The sequence below is a fragment of the Lepidochelys kempii genome, chromosome 25 (genome assembly GCF_965140265.1).
Source record: "Lepidochelys kempii isolate rLepKem1 chromosome 25, rLepKem1.hap2, whole genome shotgun sequence".
NCBI classification, from domain to species: Eukaryota; Metazoa; Chordata; order Testudines; family Cheloniidae; genus Lepidochelys; species Lepidochelys kempii.
Window position 1 is genome coordinate 14,737,518 of NC_133280.1, and position 15,543 is coordinate 14,753,060.

General features: G+C 56.2%; 1 protein-coding gene across 1 annotated transcript; it reads left to right on the forward strand.

Moving 5' to 3' along the window:
* Positions 1-3,639: 3,639 nt before the first annotated feature.
* On the forward strand, positions 3,640-15,372 carry TM6SF2 (transmembrane 6 superfamily member 2). The gene is made up of 10 exons (XM_073324467.1): positions 3,640-4,051; positions 6,864-6,967; positions 7,749-7,846; positions 8,319-8,422; positions 9,193-9,275; positions 9,636-9,760; positions 11,183-11,284; positions 11,646-11,738; positions 12,191-12,310; positions 14,223-15,372. The coding sequence occupies exons 1-10, from the start codon at positions 3,960-3,962 to the stop codon at positions 14,427-14,429; spliced, it is 1,128 nt and encodes a 375-aa protein (XP_073180568.1). The 5' UTR covers positions 3,640-3,959; the 3' UTR covers positions 14,430-15,372.
* Positions 15,373-15,543: the final 171 nt, after the last annotated feature.

Genomic DNA, 15,543 nt, shown 5'->3' on the forward strand with positions numbered 1-15,543 from the left:
TAACAATATTAAATGATCAATTCAACGGGAGCTCAGCCCACGACCTCCACAAACACCTTTCTGTCCCTTTATCAGCTCAAAGCCTGTCCTCAGTCTTCTCCCTGAATCCTACCAAACCACTGCCTCTTTTTAGTGTGCCCAGGTCTATTCCTAACCAAAGGAGAGCACGTTCCAGAGTCTTGAATCCACACAGAGAATGCCTTGCCATTCACCCACTCTAGTTTATAAGAAGGGATTTCCCTGCTGACCGCAGCTATGGCCAAAGGCATGGGGACAGAGACATGTGAAGCAAGGGATAGATGTATTGATACTTCAATGTTCACGTGGATCATTAGAATGCAGAAAAGATTCCTTGTAATAGTAATTCTAAAGTGTGCTTAAATTTGGAGCCTAAGGTCTGTGCCTGTCATTTTGTTATTTTACTTTATTGTCCAGTACTTGTGGGAGCGGCCAGTGGTCACAGTCAGGATGCATGCCCCGTCCCGTGCCAGTGGGAGCTGGGCAATGACTGCCTTCCCTGAGGCGTTTACAGTCAGAATGTAAAGTTACACACTTTAACCACTGGATGGCCCAGGGAGATCGAACTCCCCTCTCCGTCCCGGATAGTGCAGTGCTGGGGGGAGGCTTACGCTTCTGTGCTTGTGTGGGAGCAAATGGGACTTTGGCCTCTGTGGCTGATAATCCGGTACCTTTCACAAGCGCTAAAACCCCACAAATGTGTGAGGTGGGGCAGAGCTGTATTCACGCCCCCTGCTATTAATCAGTGCATGTACAACTGCCTGTACTTTGAATTGTTGCTTAATAAGATGAATTGTCATCGCGGGGCATATACAAAGTAACTTCCACTTCTGCTGCCGCATAACGAAGCAATGAAACAGTGCAGGGCAAAGTGCACAGCCACTAATTCATCCGTGGACTCTGAATCGTGATGGAGCAAAGGAATGACACAATGGCTCAGATGGAAAGCTTTTGGAAGCAAGGTGAAAGGTCACATGACAGCAACTTTGTTTTTTTGAATGTCTGACAAACAACACTTCGTTCTTGGAACGTTTCTGGCACATTCTACGTGCTACCATTCAACCAGGTCCCTCCCCCGACAACTGGCATTGACTCTCAATTTCTGAAAAGAGGTTAAATGGAGAGGTCACAATCTTGCTGGAAACTGAGCCTTGCCTCAACAGAGACCTTGAAATACCTGCTCTACCTCTGCTGATTAAAATTCTCTCAAAGGCATGTAAAAAGTGGTTGCTTTCATGGGCTTTTTATTCTCTCTCTCTCAAAATCTGAAGATGTTTTTTCTCTTGAGCTGTTTGGATGCTACAGATTTCCAGGATGAATGGGAAGAAAATGCTTCAGTCACCAAGCTTTTCAAAACACCTTGTGGAGTACATCTTAGTCTTTCTGGACAGCATTTCCACGTGAATGTCAAGGAGACCAGCGTGACCCCTTTGTGTATAAACTTAAGCAGTCTATGTAGTGGGGCTAGTAAACAAGGAGGAAGGATGGTCTTATAGTTAATGCATTGGCTTGGGACTCAGGAGATCTGGGTTCAATTCGGCACCTGCCATAGCCTCCCTGGGTGACCTTAAGAATCTATGCCTTATTTCCCCATCGGCACAATAGAGCTATTACTTGCTATGAGGATGCATTCATTAATGTTTGTGAGGAGCTCAGATGCTGCAATGATAAGGTGTGAGCTCTATAAACCCCAAGATGAATTAGATTAAATGAAGAAAAACTGCATAGTAGAGGGAAAACACCATAGATGGGTTGAGACTGTGGAAACAGCTGCCCAGGGACAGAAGCAGAGACTGCAGCCCTGGATACTTAGAGAGACTGGACAGAGCTCTCAATGTGCACCAAGGAGCAATCTTATACTGCCTTGGCAACGTGATCTGATTACCACTGAAATAGGTCTTTTTGTTTCCCTGGCAGAGGATGCTGACCTGCAGGCTTTTTCTAACTTTTTTGGGGGGGGAGGTTTATGTTCTTGAACCAACGCTGAATTATCTCATTCAAGGTCAGCAAGAAGCCTGGGTTGCTCAGTAAAGTACTTAGAGCAGTTACAGAGTAATGGAATGTAATCAGACTATCGGGGTCAAAAGCAGTAAGATGTCAAGGGTGAAGAGATGCAATATTCTTGGCTGTCACTTCCATGGGAGAGAGCATTTAGGGAGCAGACAGGAACCCAAATGCATCCTTTTAAGAACCTAGAGGCATTTGTGACATAAACCCAATGAAGTCAGAGTAGGAATAAATTGGGGCCAGAGAGAGAGAGGGACTGTCAGATGTTCAGCCTCATGATTATGAAAGCAGGAAGTAGAATAGCCAGCCTGGATCCAACTCATGGTCCATCTAGTCCAGTATCCACTCTCTTCAGAGGATGGTGCAAGAAGCCCCGCAGTAGGCAGATGTGGGGTAATTTCCTCCCATAAAGGTCTCTCCTGCGTCCTAATAGAAATTGGCTTAACTCCTAATAAATGAGGTTTCATCGCCCTTCCAAAACTCTTTCCATTAGCATTAACTACCATTAACTCTGGTTATTCTCCTTACCAGATAAATGTCCAATCCCTCTTTGAATTTTGCTAGGTTCTTTCTCTCAAAACCATCCTTTGGCAATGAGTTCCACAGACTTAAGTAAGGACATTTATTTTGCTAAGGACAATCTTACGTAAGCAAAATCAGGACTCTCAACATTGCAAGCGCCTCTAATGGGCATATCTGTGCGATTGTATCTGAGCAACTTAGACCTGATGGAATCTCTGGGGACTAACTGGAAAATGTGGGTTTCCAGGGCACAGAAACTGGCGCCCAGCAACCAGCCTCTTCTTCAGAGCTGTAGTTGATCAGCTTGGAAATGAAGACCTCAGCTGAAAAGACACCGCCTCCCAAGATGTAGGAGTGATTCTGTTTGGTGAGATGATGATAGTGCTTAGGACCACTTCAGGCCACTTGGCTGTGAAGCCCTTTCTCCTTGTCAATGGTCCCGACAGCATGGGGCGATGCTGCTGCCATCCCGGACGATAAAGAATATTATTGAAGGCATCCGTGTTGCAGCTTCCTCCATCTGCCACTGGAGAAGGTGCCATTACCAGCAGGATGCGAGGGCAGGCCGGAGGTGGGCTGGGGGTAGTTGCTAACCAGATATCAATGTCTCTGCATCTGAAACTAACGAATAGCCCAGCTGGCTCTGAGTGCAGCAGAGGCTGGGTGGGCACCTGGTGAGTTGGAGCCAGGCGTGGCGGGTGCCTGCCTGGGTTGTGTTTTGCAGGGGGGGTCGCAGGAGCTGGCTAAGGAGGCCGGCAGGTTTCCAAGTCCTTTCCCGCTGACTCTTGCTGGGATAGCCCTTGTCTTCCCAACGCTGCTCAAGCACTGGGCAAAGGTGGACTGAACTGCCAGGCAGCCCTGTGTGAATGTTCTAGCAGGCCAGGCTCCAGGTGGGGGAAACACAGGCTGACTTGTCTTGTCTAAGGTCACCAAAGGAGTCGGGGGGGACGAGGACGGATAGAACCCAGGAGTCCCAACGCCTGGCTCTAACCGGGGGCGAGGTGGGAATCGAACCCAGGAGTCCCAGCGCCTGGCTCTAACCGAGCGGGGGAAGGAGCCTCCCGGCCTCGATCTTACTGTTTCTGAAAACTTCCTTGGCAGACGCTGCAAAGCGGAGGAGCTGAAGCAAAGCGGCAGGCGGGGCAAAGGCTCCGGCTCCGCCTCTGGGCGAGCAGCTCCACCCGGGAGCGCGCCGTGTTGACTCAGGCTGGGCACGAGAGAGTCGCCCGGGGGACGAAAGTCTGCGACCTTTGCATGGAGGCCGGGGATCATGCGCGGCGGGCTGGGTTGGACTCGGGGCAACTGACTGGCCCGGGCGCTTCTGGGGGACTTTTGTCCGCTTCCCTCTGGCCCCAGCGGGGAGCGCGGGTGGGAGGCTGCTGGCAGCGGGCTGGCAGCGGGGCCCCTCCGCCATGCAGCTGCCTGCGGTCCCGGGAGCCGTCGGCTTGTCGCTCGCCGCCTTCCCGGTGTCCTGCGCGCTGAACTCCATCGCCGCCTTGGCGCAGTAAGTACCCGGCCTGCGCTGCGCTGCGCTCCCGGGGGCGCGCAGGCTTTGGGGCTGCGCCTGCCGGGCTTGCGGGGCCGCCCCGGCCTGAGTCCCCTGCCTTGTGCAATCGCTGGGGAAGCCTTTGCCCCAGCCTGGCGCTGGGAGTTTTAAAGCCAGAGCAGGAGAGTTTCCCTCTTTCTTCTTAACAACCCCTTGCCTGGCGCCTGGCGAGGGCCCGTCCCTGTGCCCCTAGGACTGGGTGCCCAGCTGTAGGACCTGTTTCTAGTCTTTCCCCCCAGACAAGGGAACAACAAAGAAGGAGGGGTTTGGGGGCAGTTCTCTGGCTTTGTGTTATCCGGGTCAGACCAGGTGATCACAAGGGTCCCTTCTGGCCTTGGAATCTACCTAGCTGTGATTTCCCTGTAGTGTAAAGGTGGAAACAAAGCGTGTGCAAATCTGCCTTTATTATTTGTATTCCAGTCTGCTCAGGGCCCCACCATGCCGGGCGCTGCACAGAGGCAGGCTGAGAGCCACCCCTGCCCTGAAGAGTTTGCCCTCTAATGAAGACAAGGCAGCCAAAGGGTGGGAGAAAGGAAGGATCTCCGTCCCCGAACAGAGATGGGGACACAGCATGTGTTTATCTAGTGCCATTGTGAGCTCTTTGGCCGAGGGCCTAGTCTGTCTGTGCAGCGCCTGGCACAACGGGGCCCTGGTCTCTTGGGAGCCTGTGGGTGTTATTGTAATTACTGACAGTGGCGGGGTAGCCTCTACGGGGCACTTTAGACAGCACTTACTCACATCTCCCCCATCACTGGTATTTTGGGGGTTACTTCTTAAGGCCAGGCACAGACTGTTCTCCGCCCCTTGCAGTACTGGAGCATGGCTGCATTAAATATACCCAGAGACTTGTTCACACCCCGGGTTTTTAGCCTGACCTCCGCTCCTCTGTGTGAGCTTGGGCCGGGGGACCCTCAGCCTTGCTTAATTGAGGCTGTTCTCTGCTGTCCCGCAGTCTGTGGGCCGCAGATGAGCTCCCTGGCTGATGGGTGATACTTTCGGAGTGTAAGCTGTTAACCCCGCCTGTTGAATGCCAGGATTAGCAATGGCTTTCTCTTTTTTTGCAACAGGGTGAAAGGCTTTATTGGAAAATGCCTTAATATTTTCGGCTTTATAGCTCACAAAGCAAAAAGGGTAGCTCTGCTGGTCTTGTAGCTATTACAGCTAATGAAATTGCTTCTTGGAAGAGCAGAAGAGAGCTCGGGATGGATTTCCCTCTGTCCTAGCACAAATTTGCAGTATCTATCCCCTCATTATAGATTCACTTTCTAATCGGTTTACATGGTCTCTGATAACAGTGCATCAGCTCATGGCCATCCATATTCCTGTGTGAAGGCAGTGCCGCACCTGGGAAGGGAGATGGAAATCTTAATGATTTCAACTATAATGACATTTCAGAATAAAACCCAGCATGTGGCCCCTGCTTTGGCATTTTGCCCATTGTAACAATGGCCTGGACGGTTGAGAGACGAGGCCCTATCTTTGTACTTGTGCAGGAGACTTCTCGAAGCAGCTCCTTCTGGGGTGCTGGGTCTGAATTTCAGGAGGAGAAAGTGCCTGTCATTTCCCTCCATGCTCAGTTATGTCACACCTTGGGCATTTCCCTTCTTTTGCCTCAGTTTCCCCTCCCACCCTTTGCCCTGTCTACTTAGACTGTAGGCTCTTTGGGGCAGGAACCATCCCTCATGTGTCTCTGTAGTGCCTTGATCTTGGCTAGGGTTTCTAGGTGCGACCATAATATAAATAATAATTGACATGGACCTATGGTTCTCTCTCTTCTCCTGCTTCCCAAGTGCTACCTTCATCTCCCGAGTTATGGAATCGCCTCGTATTCATCACAAAGCCCCTTGTCACCGAGCAGAGCTCTGTCCTGTACCCATGGGAGCAAAGGGGTGACCTGGCTCCAAGAAAAGCAAAGTTGGATGGGTGAATGGGGGTTGCAGCACTGTAAACCTCTGCTTGTTCCTAGTACCCTGCATGTTGGGGGCATTTCCCCACCCCGGGTCCCGCCCAACCCCACAAAGTCAGCAGACAGGCAGGACTCCCTCTGACTGCAGGGGATGTTGGATCAGGTCCTTCCTAAGTGTTTGAACTCAATCTGCCTGGCTCTGATCTGATCGGACCTGCTCTGCCGCATGGATGCTGCCGTGTGCTCTGCTCAGCCTGAGGGCTCGGCTTTTGGCCTGCCCCGGCTTGTAGACTGGATGTACTTTGAACCCTGCTGCATCGAGCCTGCTGTTGGCAAAACCCCTCCTGTCCCCCACCCCTTCCAAAAGCAAAACCCTAGGCAGCAGGAGGATCCTTTGCTCTGCTACAAGAGGCCCCTCCCTCCACCCAAGGAGGCTGTGCTCCACAGGATCCCAGCTGGGAGCTGCCGCCCAGTGGGTTTGCCCAAGGGATCCCAGCCAGACAGTTGTACTTTATTGGGGGTCCAGGCACCACTATCTAGAGTAACCCCTCAGAATTCAGCAGGAGTGAGCAAGATCAGACCCCAGGCTGTGGCCTCTTACCCACTCTGCCAACAGGGTCATGGGGAGTGGTGGAAACTGAGGCACGGGGGGAAAGCCTGGTCTCATTGAACTCAATGGCAAAACTCCCATTTACTCCATCCACTGTCTTCAGTCTCCTCTTCGGATGGGCTCCATCCCCACGTTAAGAGGAGATGGGGCAGTTAATTGGGCCAGAGGCTGGGCAGGGGCGTTGCCCTGCCCTCAGCAGCCCCTTGCGTCACACTGCGAGAGTCTGACCTGTCCCTTGTCGGCGTGTATTACAGCCCAGTGGCTATCGCGGTGATGGGGGTACTGGTGCTGCTGCTTCTGTTCTCCATGGTGTATCTTCTGGGCGAAGGGAGCCGTTCCCAGGATCCCCTTTTCTATGGTGAGTCTCGGCAGGGCGGCCTTGCTTAGTGACCCCCTCCTGTCTCCTGTTTCACCTACCTGGGCAAGAGAGGCAGCAAGCCAATGTGGTTGGATGAGCCCTGTGTCTCTGTTGGTGGCAGGTGGGTGGGCGAGATTCGGGGGAATTGAAGACGCGTCTGAGCCGGTGCCGGTGGCTCTGGATGGTGCAGGGGATGCGTAGTGGCACTGAAGAACCCACGTCAGGCCCAGATCTAGCCCTGGCTGCCAGTGACTGGAGGCTGCTCCTATGTGACAGCTGTCAGGCAGCCCATGCAGGGTGAGGGCACATCTCAGTCCCCTGGTGAAAGGTGCCTGCCTGGCAAAAACATCACATCAGCAGGCACACGCTGGCTCCTGGCATGACAGCTTGTGCAGGGCGTGGCGAGGGCTGCAATGCCTGCGAGAGGCGGGGTGGGGGGGGCTCTGCAACAAGGGAGTGAGGTTGGACGGGGTTTCAATTGCCAAAGAATCAATGAACGAACCTCCCACCGAGGGTAGTTCCGGGGCTGAGCTCCACAAGCAGGGCGGACAGTGGGTGGCTCCTGCCCCATGCCTGCTCCACCTGGCTTGTGCCCCTTATGCTTTAGGGAGCAGAGAATTCCCCTGCTGACAGGTGAGGCTGGGACTTGTCACTGCAATTGCAGGTCCCCTCTGAGCTGGGGAGAGGCCTGTGTGTTTGGGGGACCCAGGGCAGCCTGGCAGGGAAGTGGCTGGGGGCCCCCTACAGAGGTGAGCCTGCCTCCCTCTCTCCCCACCTGCAGTGTTCACGGTGTTCTCCTTCACCTCTGTCATCGACCTGATCATCTCACTGGAGGAGGATGGCTACATCAGCGGCTTCATGGAGTTCTACATGAAGGAGGTACCACCCCGGCTGCCGTCACCTGCCCATTCCCAGTGGGATGCCTGCCAGCGAGGCTAGAACATCACACTGCCCTGGCCAGACCTCGTGGCGTCCCATCCCTGCTCCCTTACAAACACCATGGGCCTGATCCCCTGCGGGGAGGCACTTCCCCCGGTGCAAAGGGAATTTAAAGCCATGCTGCACTTATTGGCAGAGGTCTAAGCAACCATGTTGGAGATCTGACCCCTTGTTCCTTTAAATGAGCTGTGGCTTAAGCTCAGTGCGTATGTTAAACAGGGGCACAGCTCCATCTCCTAAGCCACCGGCAGCTCCCCATGCCCGTCAGGGAACGGGGAGGAGCACTGGTCCCTGGGTAGAGTAGCCAGATAGGGGCAGGAGCATGTGGGCATTGGGCTGAGCGGATCCATCTCTGGAGCCTGCGTCGTCATGCCCAGCTGGGGAAGTGACTTGATGCCTTTCTGGTGGGCAGGGCGAGCCGTACCTACGCACGGCTTACGGCATCATGATCTGTTACTGGGATGGCATTGTGCACTACCTTCTCTACCTCGCCATGATCATAGCCATCACACAAAGGTAAGAGGGGACTGGGGCTGCAGCCAGTTGGGGTCTCCTGTTCACTCACTGGGCTTCTCACTGGCAGGGCACTGCATGGCTGCTTCCAAGTGGTGGGTGGAGGAGAGTGGGGGTTGCTTTTTGCTGGAACAGTCTGGGGAGGGGGGCAAGGGGGGGGCGCTAAGAGAACCATAGTCAGCTGTCCAGTAGTATTTTGCACAAGGTCCCAGCCAGGATTGGAAGCGGCAGGAATCTCCTGTGTGGGCCTGTTCTCAGGGGACCTTCCGGCCATGGGCATGGAGAGCCGGGCTGAGTAACCGACCCGAACTCCAGCCCTCTTATCATTTGATTCTAGTGCAGGAACAGTGGGGAGCTTCAGTCGGTACAGGGCAACAGCCCAGGGTGGGCGAGGGAAACTCCGGGCATGGATGTGCCCTGCCCAGCTGGTAGCAGCCCTGTGAGCAATGGGCAGCTCCTGGAGCCAATGTGAGGAAGAATTCCCGGGCTGGTGGGGGCCTGCAGCCAGGGCGCTCTGGTGGTGGGAAGCCAGGCAGGGTAGCAGTCCCTTCCCAGTGCTGGGATGCTGCAAGGGAGGAGCGGCTGTTGGAGGGGAGGCTGCTCTGGGGTGGTGGAGTGCGCTTCTGAACCCACATGCTGTGAGCATGGCAGGGCTGACCCCACCTTGCCACTAACGCCGGAGAGCAGGCGAGGGGAAGAAACCTATGAATGCAGCAGGGGTTGAATGATGGGGTGAGCCCCAAGAGGGTGTTGAATTTCCACTGTCTCCCCAGGAAGAACTACAGGACCCTGGGTCTCTACTGGCTGGGCTCCCTGATGATGAGCGTTGTTGTCTTCCTGCCTGGGAACATGTTAGGTATGGGGTGCCTGCCAGCAACAAGCCCTGGGGAGCTACCCTCCGCTCTGAGCTCTGGTCTCTGTGTCCTTCCCGTGTTGCCGTTGCTCCGCTCTGCCTCTGCAGGGACACACCCCAGAGTTGCAGGTTTAAGTCCAGCATGCATCACTAAAACTGGCAGACAGGCCCCCTTGGTGGCAGAGAAGCTGGGGTGTGCGTGGGGCAGTAACCCCCTTTTCCCACCCCATAGGGGTGGAATGTTGCAGGGAGGAATGTGGGAGGAGTGGGGTGTTGCTACGTACTCTCCATGGGGTTAACCAAAGGTGCCAGTCTCTAGGGTTGGTCTTGCTCCACGCACAACCGGGGACTCTTCTCTCTTAGGGAAGTACAGCTCTGAGATCCGCCCCTCCTTTCTGCTCAATGTGCCCTACATCCTGATCCCAATCTGGGCTGGGATGAGACTCTTCAGCCAGCCAAAATCCCTTCCCTGCTGCACTGCTGAGAAGGTAGGCGGGTCGGTGGGCTGGGGGTCCCCAGCTGGGGCAGGTGGCCTGCAAGGAACATGCGGGTGTTGGTGACTGGGCAGGGGGTGCCCTGGGCCTGTGCGGAGCCAACCCCCCTGCCTGTGGCTAGGGAATCTGCAGGTGACATCTTCCTTTGGGGCTGGGACACTGAGCTCCTGGCCCCTTGGGATCATTACCGAGCCTTGGGGCGCTGTTCTCGGAGCCGGGTCCCCCTTCTCCATCACTGGCCTCCATCCGAGCTAAGGGCTCGGTTCGGGTTCAAGCCGCTGATTGGTTTTTCCCATATTCCAGCCCCGTATTTTACACCGTTGTTTGAGAAAACCCCCGTTTTGGAGGCTGGGGGTGGATGAGCGAACCCGGCAGGAATTGCCCCGATCCCTTACCCAGCCCTCATCGCAGGCACAGCTGGCTGGCACCCTTTCGCCAGGAGGACAACTGCAGTTGCTTTTGGTGCCGGGTCCAAACTCTCTCCCTGTTAATGTGTCTGTGCGCTGCTGCCCTCTGCTGGTTGGTGTGCGTCTCACCCGCTCCGGCTTGTCCGCTCCCCTGGCTAGCTGAGCGGAGATGCTGCTTTGGCACCACTAGGCCTGGGGGCGTCTTCCAGCGCCCGTTGTGCCAGGCGCTGCACAGACCCGGCGAGAGACAGGCCGGGCTGCTCCAAGCTGAGTAGACAAGACGGGCCCAGGATCACTGAACAGAACCCAGGTCTCGTGCCTCCCATTCCGGTCCTGGCCTCTAGCCCAGTGTTTCTCAACTGTTTTGATACCAGGGACCGGCTTGCTGCCATCCTAAACTGTGTCAGGGAGACCTCCGGGACCGGTGCCGGTCCACGGACTGGTCCTTGAGAAACACTGCACTAGCCCACGCAGAGCTGTAGATGTGAGTCCAATGCAGCGTGGACGGGAGAAGGGCCCTGGGCATGTCTGATTGCCCTGCCTAGGGATGGCTGCAGAGCCCTTTATCCTTAACTCACTGGGCTCAGGACGGGGGGAACCACCCCCTCCTTTTATTCTTTTAAGGGACTTTAATTTAAAAAATGTTTTTTGCATCTGAATGGGGGATGAACGCAGCCCTGTCCATCCTCGTCCCCCTCCCTTCCCGCGGAGCAAGGCCTCTCTCTGGAAACCTCAGTCTCCAGAGCAGCCCTGGCAGGAGGTTCCCGCCACTCACTGCCTGTTTAAAAGCAGAATGTGCTGAGGCTGGGAATGGATCCGCCCTTCAAAGGGAGGAGACGCTGCCTGTCCTGAGCTAGACGCCCCCGGGGCTACTGGCCCTGGATCGAGGTTTCTGCCCAGCCAGGGGGAGGCAAAGAGAACTGGCTTTTTAAATTTGGCCCTTTCAAGTTTCCCACTTAAAGGGCCAGCGTCCCAGGCCCTGACACCCACAGCGGCTGCTTGTGTTCAGGTTGTGGCGGAGCAGCAGAGAAGTCTGTATCAGCGGCCCCTGGATTTGGGCTTGATCCTGTTCCTGCTGGTGGCTGCGACGTTCACGTTCTTCAGAGGGCTGGTAAGGGCTGGCCAGTCGGTGACTCAGCCAGAGGGTTGGGCTCTATTACAGGGGAGAAGTAGGGAAGGGGAGGTTCTGGGGCCTGCAATGTGCAGAAGGTTGGACTACATGAACATGGTGGTCCCTTCTGGCTTTAAAGTCTGTGAGTCAGTGGGGCATGTGGGAGGGGCCAGATCTCCCATGCACTCTGCTTATCTCAGAGGGGCAGCTTGGCCTGGGGTTGATGTGAGGGTGGGGAATGGCCGTGGGCTCTCAGATCTGGCTGTCCCATGCACTCTGTATCTCCTGGGGGCAACTGGGTGAGGGGTCGGTGTGGGGGGATCAGAGATGGCTCTCCCATGCACTCTGCTTGTGTCTCCAGGTGGTCCTGGACTGTCCGTCCGATTCCTGCTTCAACTACATTTACCAGTACGAGCCATATCTGCGTGACCCCGTCGCCTACCCCAAAGTGCAGGTGAGTGTGGAGCCCACTGGGTCCAGCTGCTCTCCGTGCAGGTTCTTGGAGGCTGCCGGACAAAGGGTAGGAGAATGGCGGAATCAGTATCCCCATTGTCCAGGCAGGGAATTCAGGCCCAGAGAGATTCAGGGGGAGGCTCTATAAAGGGCCGTATGGGATGTTGGAGTGTATAGACTTGTGCACCTAAATCCCTTAGGAGAGGGTGCTGCTTATTTATTTATTTTAACTACCTGGGAACATTGGGGCTGCTTGTAGGTGTCCCTGGGGGCCTGGGATTTTGAGCATCCTGCTGGGCATTCCTGCAAGCCCAGGGCAGTTTTGCATCCAGGGCTCCGGTCCAGGCCTACCTCTGTTCTTGGACTCGCTTCCTTACTTCTCCCAGTCCCTGCCCTGTGCTCACAGTTTGCCCTGGCTCAGGCCTGTGCTGACCTCTCTCCCTTTGCTCCCAGATGCTGGTCTACATGTTCTACGTCCTCCCGTTCTTCTGCCTTGGCATTTATGGGCTCCTGCGGCCTGGCTGCACATGGCTGCCCGACTGGGCCCTGGTGTTTGCTGGGGCCGTAGCGCAGGTAACGAGGGGCTGGGGCTGGGATTTGTTGCACAGCCCCTGGGGAGCAGCAGACCCTGGGCCTGTTAGTAGGGGTATTGCAGTAGAGACTGTGGATGAGAACAGGGCCCCGTTCTGCTGGGGCTTCATCAACGGCGAGTGAGAGACAGTCCCTGCCCCCAGGTGCTCACAGTTTAGAGGGAGATGGGAGGGGTTGGGGGCGGCAGGTGACTGGGCCAAGGCCACCCAGCCAGTCTGCGGCAGAGCTAGGAATAGAACCCAAGTGTCCTGGTGGTTTTTTTCTTTAACTCGGTCCGCTGTAAAACGAGGGGAGGGGCAAGGGGTGGGTCCAGCCCTGTCCACTGGGGTCCCACAGATGCTGGGAACCCAGGCTCTCCTCACTGCTAAGCCACACGAGGGCTCCAGCTCTGGAGTCGGGGGACGAGATAAAACTGAGGCTTATCCCTCTTGTTTTGTCTGGAGTTGCAGGGACGTTTGATTCCTGCCTTGGGTTCTGCGCTGTTCTTGCCTCCGGGTCTCCCTGTGGGTGTAGGAGGGGACAGGCCTGGGGACACGATGTTCTGGAACCACAGTCACCCCTGTTTACACCTGGAAATCGCGCTCTGCTCAAAGCACAGCCGGAGGTTGCTCTGAAGCTTACCACTGGGATGGAGTGGCAGATTCAGCTGTCAGTGCCAGCTTCCCAGATCTTTCCTTGAGCCCGTGTCTCGGGGGAGGCCTAGGTTTCAGGCCATGGTCCCAGCAGCCTTCACACCCCTCCTCCGGGCTGGCACAGGGCTCTGAACTGCAAGCAGCGTCTGCCACTGCACCGAGCCACCTAGCTACTAGTCAGCCCCGCTCCTAGCCCCGCTCCGTGGTTCAGCAAGAGCAATGCTGTCTGTAGGCGGGAGCCACGGGCAGTGCAGGGCCAATGCATTAAAGGGCTGGTGTGTCACTGGGCCAGTGCCCCTGCACTAGGCTCCTGGACAAGCATGTTCTGACCTCTCACGATTCCCCCGTCCTTGGGTTTGCATATGGAGCAGTTTCTATGGCAACGAGCAGAGCCTTATAATTACTCTCTCAGCGGATGTTAATGGCGGACGTGGATTAGTTTCACAGAAAGAGACTTGAGCCAGCGCCCCGTGTAGCTATCAATAGGGCATAGGGGAACATGCAGCCCTGCTATCAGCATGGGCACGGCTGCCCCAGTGTAGCCCTGGGGCCGGCTAGCCCAAACCCCTTGGCCCAACAGGGACCAGTGCTGGATTCCCCTGGGGACAAACCCCATTGTGTGCCTGGCTGTGCACCATTATCTTCCCAAGGCAATTCCTTCCTGACCCCAGCTGCTGATGCACTTTTATGCCCTGGTGCATGAGGATGGGGCTTACCCTCTTTAATCCCTAGTTCTTGGCCCTGCTGGATTTATGCATAACAGGGTCTAACCCTCTTGTGACACTTGGGCTGCAGGGGTGGGGAATGGGACCAGCACTTGAAAGGAGATCAGCCCTCAGCAATCCCTGTTGCTCTAAATGGAGAATCTGCCCCTGCCCCTGTTGTTTGCGGTGGAGCTGCTGGGTGCAGAGCAGTGTGAGAAGCCGCCCCCGTTGTTTGGGCAGGTTGCTGGAGCTGAGATGGGAGCGTCTGGCCCTTACAGTCTTGTGGACATGAGTTCTGTTGGCTATGTCTCCATGGTGCAATAGAATCAAAGGTGCTTTCCCTTCAGCCTTCCTCTCGAACCTGGGGCCTGCGCCCAGGGGTGGGAGCCAGCACTGTCCTCTGGCACCCGCTCACTGCCCCTTAGCCAAGTCATTTCGCTGGGGCCCCACCAGGGCAAGGCTTCCCACTCACTGCAGAGGGAGGGGCTGGCAGGGGGCTCATGGGGCAGGTGCCGTGGGCAGCGTCTCCCATCACCCTGCCCCTCTTGTGCATTTCAGGCCCAGTTCTCCCACGTGGGCTCCTCCCTGCACCACCGCACCCCCTACCCCTACCGCACCCCAGAGGAGGTCTGGTGGATCTTCCTCCTCACCAACATCCTCTATGCGCTGGGCCCGCACCTCCTCGCCTACCGCTGTCTCCACAGCCCTGGCTTCTTCCAGCCAGCTGCTCCCACTGGCCAGGATGGGATCAAGAAGCATCAGTGAGGAGAAAGCCTGGCTCCTGCCTCCAGTGCCAGGACACTGCAAGGGGGAGCTGCTACCCTCCCTCCCCGAACACCCCCCCCCCCGGGCCCCAATATGCTCAGCCTGGATGGAGGCAGCAGGATGACGAAATCTCCGTCCCTGCTGGGTTAATAGCCGGGCCATGTGGCTCCAGGGGACAAGCCACTGAAGGGAAGGAGGATCCCTGCTTTGGGTGTGGGGGGGGAGTTTCACAGCAGGCAGTCAGGGATTTTGTGCATGGCAGGGTCTTGTTCCTCCTCTTTGGCCCTGGGCTACCCCTGCCCCCCCATCCTTCATGGAGCTCTGAAGTTCTTTTCCAGGCCTGATTGGCACTTCAACCCCTCAGCGGCACTCCTCACCCTGCCAGAAGGGAGCGCTCTGGAGTGAGAGCGTGTGTCTCCCTCCCCTCCCTAGCACCAACCACCAGGCCCAGGGTGCCGAGTGGTTGCTCTGAGCCCTCTTCCCCCTGCCTCCCTGTTGGCCTTTGCCTTGGAGTCCTTAATGGTGTTGGCAGCTGTGGGCCCTTCTGCCGGGACGGCCCTTGGGGTCCAGGCTGCCCTGGCACCAGGGGAAAGGTGATGGAGGCAGAGGTGCCTTGAGGCTGTGCTGGCTGCTGTGACCCTGGTGGTGTTTAGGGGCTTGGCTCTGGAGTGACTGGCCATGTCCTGGCTTGGGGGAACCTGTCTCCCGTTCCAAAGCCTGCTCCCACTGCCCTGCCCCTGTCGGTGCCATGGGGCACCCTGCAGCCTGTGTCTCCCTAAGGATTGCTGCTCACAGGGTCCTCTTGTTCTGCAAAGCCATGTCGGGTGGGTGGGGGAGGCTTTGTTCCCTAGTCATGCTGCAATGCTTAAAGAAGGGAGGTGCCAGAGACCCTCCGTAACAAACCGTTTACAGAATAAAATCATTTTGTGCTGTGACTTTTTAACCCTGCTGTGGCTGGATACTTTTTCAGGTGCTCACAGTTTCTGCTGCGGGGGGTGGATCGATTTCCTGAACTGTGCTGTGTGGTTCTGACAAGGGTGCTCACTGAGAAGTCTCCCCGCCCCCCACAGTCTCCAGCCCCTGAGGGGATGCTAGGTCCTCATCTGCCCTGAGC

Excerpts from the sequence above, each read along its gene's own strand:
- TM6SF2 (XM_073324467.1), top strand. The coding sequence starts at position 3,960 with ATGCAGCTGCCTGCGGTCCCGGGAGCCGTCGGCTTGTCGCTCGCCGCC. Across the intron at positions 9,276-9,635 it reads CCTGCCTGGGAACATGTTAG|GGAAGTACAGCTCTGAGATC; the intron begins GTATGGGGTGCC and ends CTTCTCTCTTAG. Across the intron at positions 11,739-12,190 it reads TCGCCTACCCCAAAGTGCAG|ATGCTGGTCTACATGTTCTA; the intron begins GTGAGTGTGGAG and ends CTTTGCTCCCAG.